Below are 6,000 nucleotides of genomic sequence, written 5' to 3' on the forward strand. Positions count from 1 at the left end.
GGCTTCTGATGTCCAATCGTTTAGCACTATTTGTTGAAAAGCTTATCCTTCCACTAATGCAAACAACATTTTGCATATTCGTATAGTTCTAGCTCTGTGTTCTCCACGGTATAACTCGTTTTATTGCACTTTGCAGATTCTGTGTTTTTTAAAAATTGAAGGTTTGTGGCAACCCTGAGTCAAACAGGTCTACTGATACCATTTTTCCAACAGCATTTGCTCATTTCATCTATGTGTCACATTTTGGTAATTCTTGCAATATTTCAAACTTTTTCATCATTATTATATTTGTATGATGATATGTGATCAGTGATTATGGCTTGCTGAAAGCTCAGATGATGGTTAACATTTTTTAGCAATAAAGTATTTTTAAATTAAGGTATGAATTGCTTTTTTAGACATGATGCTACTGCATACTTACAGACTACAGTATAGTGTAAACATAACTTTTATATGCATTGGGAAATGAAAAATCATTTGACTAGCTTTACTGCGATGTTTGCTTTACTGCAACAGTCGGAAACACGTGCAACATCTCCCTGTGGTACGCCTGTACTATTTCACTGATCAATGTGTTTATCCCTCCACCAATACCACAATGTCTTCATAGTTATGTTGCAAGCTTAAACATTTGGAATTTAAAATTGGGAAATTAAAATTTATTTATTTTTTTAAAAAGATTTTATTTACTTGACAGAGACAGCCAGCGAGAGAGGGAACACAAGCAGGGGGAGTGGGAGAGGAAGAAGCAAGCTCTTAGCGGAGGAGCCTGATGTGGGGTTCGATCCCAGAATGCTGGGATCACGCCCTGAGCAGAAGGCAGATGCTTAACGACTACACCACCCAGGCGCCCCAAGGGAAATTAAAATTTAAAATTGTGACTTCTCTAATTTTATTCTTTTTTAAAATGTTTTTTTTATTATATTATGTTAGTCACCATACAGTACATCCCTGGTTTTTGATGTAAAGTTCGATGATTCATTAGTGGCGTATAACACCCAGTGCACCATGCAATACGTGCCCTCCCCACCACCCATCACCAGCCTATCCCATCCCCCACTCCCCTCCCCTCTGAAGCCCTCAAATTTAAAACACTGCTTTATCTCCACTGAAAAGCAATTTTTTAAGTGTTACAGAAAACCTTTATTTCTAACCTTTTACACTGATGTTCAGATTCCTCTTCATGTTCTCAGTGATCTCAGTGACCACATCAATATTAGAAGGCACATAAGTCAATTCCCACTCTTCAGGATTTTTGAGGTAAGAAGGCAAAGTATTGATGGGATGAGAAGTATAATTGTAAGGTCCAACAACCTTTATAGCAGTAAGTGTGCGGAATAGCAAAATCATCACTGGAAATACCAGTGCTGTTAAGACTTCCAATGTTGAAGTAAAGAACTGCCTCCTCTAGAAGAGAAACAAAAAGATGGTGTTAATTAATTTAAAGACACATTCAATGCAGATGGATAGTTCTATGATATTAGACTTCTGCCAGTTTTACTCTGGAATAGCCAAGTGCTTCCCAGACTGTCTTGTGCCACTTTCACTCTCATCCCTCCCAACTTTCTTATAGGTCATACTATACTACTGATCAACTCAGTTTTATACATTTGGAAGAACTACCTACAGCTCTGGAATTGATTTTTTCAAAAGTATATATGTACAGACAGACAGACACACACACACCCTGAACTTCAACAAATGGCCATTTATGAACATTTTACATGGATGCCTTTACCCACCTTTAAGGTAAAATTTTTCCAGAGGAGCACTGAAAATTGGTTCAATGTCAACAAATCCATTTTTCTACAATTCATCTCCAGGGGTAGAGGAGAGATTTCATAATACTAAGTTACCTAATAATGTGAACATCAAGCAAATAACAGAATTACTTCTTTCTTCTAATTTCCTTCTTAATCAGCCTCAAATATTGATAACAAGAAAGATTACATATTTGAAATAAAATCATATTGTTTCCTTTTTATATTAGGTTACTTAATATTTAATGAGGTTCTAATATATTTAAAATATAAGTAAGATATGGTTCCATTTCTCCAAATGGTTATATACTTGTGAGTATGAGGGCTGAATCCTTTCTTTCACAGAATGATGGTGAGAATGGTTTCACAATGATATATTTAGCCAAATAAAACACATATGACCATGCAATAAGGAAAATATCCATGAATACACTTAATATAACTATTTGTAATACAAAAAACTTAACCCAAAAGTCAACAATGGAATGGCAACTGCACTGTATTCATACAACAGAATATCAAAAATCAAGGACAGGGATGAACTACAATTACACACAGTGTAAATAAACATTCCAATAGAGTACTAATCAATGAAAATCAAGTCCAAGAAGAATATGTTCATTTAGCTTAAGTTCAAAAGGTAAAACTTCAGCACACAGTGAATAAGAACACATTTACAGGGGGTGCATCGGTGGCTCAGTTGAACATCCAACTCTTGGTTTCGGCTCAGGTCACGATCTCCGGATCTTGGGATGGAGCCCTGAGTTGGGCCCCGTGCTCAGTAGGGAGTCTGCTTGAGATTCTCTCTCTTACTCTCCCTCTGCCACTTCCCTCATTCATTCACTCTAATAAATAAATAAATCTTAAAAAAAAATACATTCATAGGAAGTACACTGAAACAGGAAAGGTTCATTCTAAATATCTGACTACCTATAGACTGTTTGGAGAGAGGCTTACAAGTGGCTCTAAATTCCTGGAAATGTTCTTATTTAATACTATAAAAAGATGAATAGGTATTTCTTTTTTTACTATTATACTTTATATTGTTCATACAATATAGTCTTGTATATGTTATATATTGTACAGTAAAGCAAACTTGAAAATACATAATGTTTTTACACCCAATTCATTCATAATTTATGAAGTGAGAGACCTGCTTCCTAAAACAATCCTGAAAATACATAGCAGAATATGGGAGACGTGAGTAAAGATAGCTTAAAAATATAGAAAGAAGAGCTAATTCATGATACCAGCTCTTGGTAGGTTTATTACAACTGGCAGCACTCAATCAGAAGCCAAGAGCATAAATCAGATTTCAACAGATGGAGGAGAGAAAACGACGAGAAGGCAGGATAGCATAAAACTACAAGGTATGTTCAGAGAATGGCTGAATTTTTTTGGCTTTCTTGTAGAAGTCTCAGAAATCACTAAAATACATAGCATTTTTCTTCTTGGCTTTTTTTCTGGATGGATCTATAGTACCAGAATATGAATTTTATAAATTGAACAATTATTAAGATAAGGTGCACATAAAGTCCTTGCACAGAATCCATATAAATGAAATTATATATTACGTACAATATATTTATTTCTGCATGTATCAAGTTACATACTTATCATTTACTTCTGCATGTATATATAAAGTTGTATATAAAGGTATATAGTTATACTTTATATAAAGTTATATAACTGATAAGTTATATACTTATTCTATATGCTGAAGATGTAATCTCCATCTTAAGAAAAAGATTGTCCCCAGGTGGCTCCCACAGCACCAGGCTCCCAGTGGCCTCCCAGAAGCCTACCCTCCTAGTGTACTCTGGCACACAGCAGACTACTAGTCCATCCTGATGCCAGCCAGCTTCACAGTACCAAGCTCCTGGTGAGCTCCTGGTGAGCTCCTAGCTCACCCCAGTGCTGGACAATTCCATGACCATAGTGGCTCCTGTGGCTCCAAGCTCCCAGTTGGTCCCTATAAACCCAGGTTCCAGGTGGACACCTATGAACTCAGGCTGCCAGCTTACTCCAGCACAAGACCTAAACTGCATCCTAGTTCCCAGAGGTTTAGGTTTCTGGCCCACCCCACCACCAGACAGCTTCCATGGACCCAGGTACCCAGTCTACCCTAGGGCCATACCAACCCCCACAGTATCCTGAAGTTATAAACAATCCCTATGGCCCAGGTTCCCAGTTCACCCTAGCGTGAGGCCAGTACCTGTGGCTCCAGTCTCCAGGCTGGCTCCTGTGAAACCAGGCTCCTTACCTGTTCCAGTACAAGACCAGTCCCCATGGGCCTGTTGCTAGGCTCACCACAGTGGTACAAGGTGCTGGGTGGCTCCTGTGGACCCAGGATCTAGTTTTACCCACCTAGACTCAGGTCCCAGGTCCATCACCACAGACTCAAGTGTCAGGCCTGCCCCCATAGAGCTAGGCTCTATGGCTGGTCCCCATGCACTTGAAAACCAGGTCTTTACAGCTGCTGACCCAGATCAGCCCACGCAGCAGTAGCCCATTTGTGGACACCACGAGATCACCCACCCAAAAACTCTGGACTGGCTAACTGGTGAAGGACTTTGGCTGACAAAGCCAGTCTGTAAAGACTGGAAGATGTACCTACTTCTTTAAGTGTCAGACACAGACACAAGGTCACAATGATTATGAATAATCAAGGAAACATGATACCACCAAAGGAAAAAAACAACAATGAATAACCCTAAAAAAAGGAGGTCTATGAAGTGTCTGACAAAGAATTAAAAATAACACTCTTAAAGAAATTTAGTGAACCACAAGAAACACACATACACAACTAAATAAAATTAGGAAAACAATACATGAACAAAATGAGAAGTTACATAAAAAAGCAAAAACCCACTACCCCACATTCCACCCCCAAAATCCCACAGTTGAAGAATACAATGACTTAAGAATTCAACGGAAAGCTTCAACAGCAGACTCAACCAAAAAGAAGAATTAGTGTAGAGAAGTCATGTTATTGGATTGTCAGAATAGAGAAGGCCCAAAATGGCAGTGTAGGAAGATTCTGAATTCACCTCCTGCCACAGACACGCCAATCTACAGCTATATATGGATAATTTCTCTCTAAAAATACCCTGGAAAGTAGATGAACTGCCTTTCACAACAAACGATGAAAGGATCACACTGAAAGGAGTAAAAGAGGCAGAGACAAGGACTCACAAAAAATTCCACTCTGGCATGACAATATACACTGGGGAAGGATCTCACCAGACAGGCACTTCTGTCAGAGGAATAAGGGATTGGTACCCAATATTGGGCACCCTGGCCCCTGAGATCTGCACTGAAGAGATGAGCTCTCAGGATGTCTAGCTTGGAAAACCAATGGGACTGACATCCAGGGGTCCCGAAGTGCTATAAGAAACAGGAAGCCTATAGCAAATATCATTCTCAATGGGGAAAAGCTGGATGCCTTTCCCTTAAGATCAGGAACACGACAAGGATGCCCACTCTCGCCACTATTATTCAACATAGAACTAGAAGTCCTTGTAACAGCAATCAGACAACAAAAAGGGATAAAATGTATCCAAATCGGCAAAGAAGTCAAACTATCTCTCTTCGCAGATGACATGATACTCTATATGGAAAACCCAAAAGAATCCACTCCCAAACTATTAGAAGTTATAGAGCAATTCAGTAATGTGGTGGGATACAAAATCAATGCTCAGAAATCAGTTGCATTTCTATACACGAATAATGAAACTGAAGAAAGAAATTAGGGAATCCATCCCATTTACAATAGCACCAAAAACCATACGTTACCTTGGAATTAACCAGAGACCTAATGGACCTATATTCTAGAAACTATAAATCACTCTTGAAAGACATTGAGGAAGTCATAAAAAGATGGAAAAATATTCCATGCTCACGGATTGGAAGAATTAACATAGTTAAAATGTCCATGCTACCCAGAGCAATCTACATTTTCAATGCTATCCCAATCAAAATACCAATGACATTTTTCAAAGAACTGGAACAAATAGTCCTTAAATTTGTATGGAAGCAGAAAAGGCCCCGAATCGCCAAGGAACTGTTGAAAAGGAAAAACAAAGCTGGGGGCATCATAATGCCGGATTTTGAGCTGTACTACAAAGCTGTGATCACAAAGACAGCATGGTACTGGCACANTATGGAAGCAGAAAAGGCCCCGAATCGCCAAGGAACTGTTGAAAAGGAAAAACAAAGCTGGGGGCATCATAATGCCGGA

General features: G+C 38.9%; 1 protein-coding gene across 1 annotated transcript in view; it reads right to left on the reverse strand.

Moving 5' to 3' along the window:
* The window catches only part of LOC105242040 (ATP-binding cassette sub-family A member 3), a 151,642-nt gene extending 149,840 nt beyond the window's left edge, over positions 1-1,802 (reverse strand). The window contains exons 1-2 of the mRNA XM_034669564.1: positions 1,743-1,802; positions 1,155-1,407 (exon numbers count right to left, since the gene is read on the reverse strand). Coding sequence (XP_034525455.1) covers positions 1,155-1,407; positions 1,743-1,802 — 313 coding nt within the window. The remainder of the gene's footprint in view (positions 1-1,154; positions 1,408-1,742) is intronic.
* Between the last annotated feature and the right edge of the window lie 4,198 nt (positions 1,803-6,000).

The sequence above is a fragment of the Ailuropoda melanoleuca genome, chromosome 10 (assembly GCF_002007445.2).
Source record: "Ailuropoda melanoleuca isolate Jingjing chromosome 10, ASM200744v2, whole genome shotgun sequence".
NCBI classification, from domain to species: domain Eukaryota; kingdom Metazoa; phylum Chordata; class Mammalia; order Carnivora; family Ursidae; genus Ailuropoda; species Ailuropoda melanoleuca.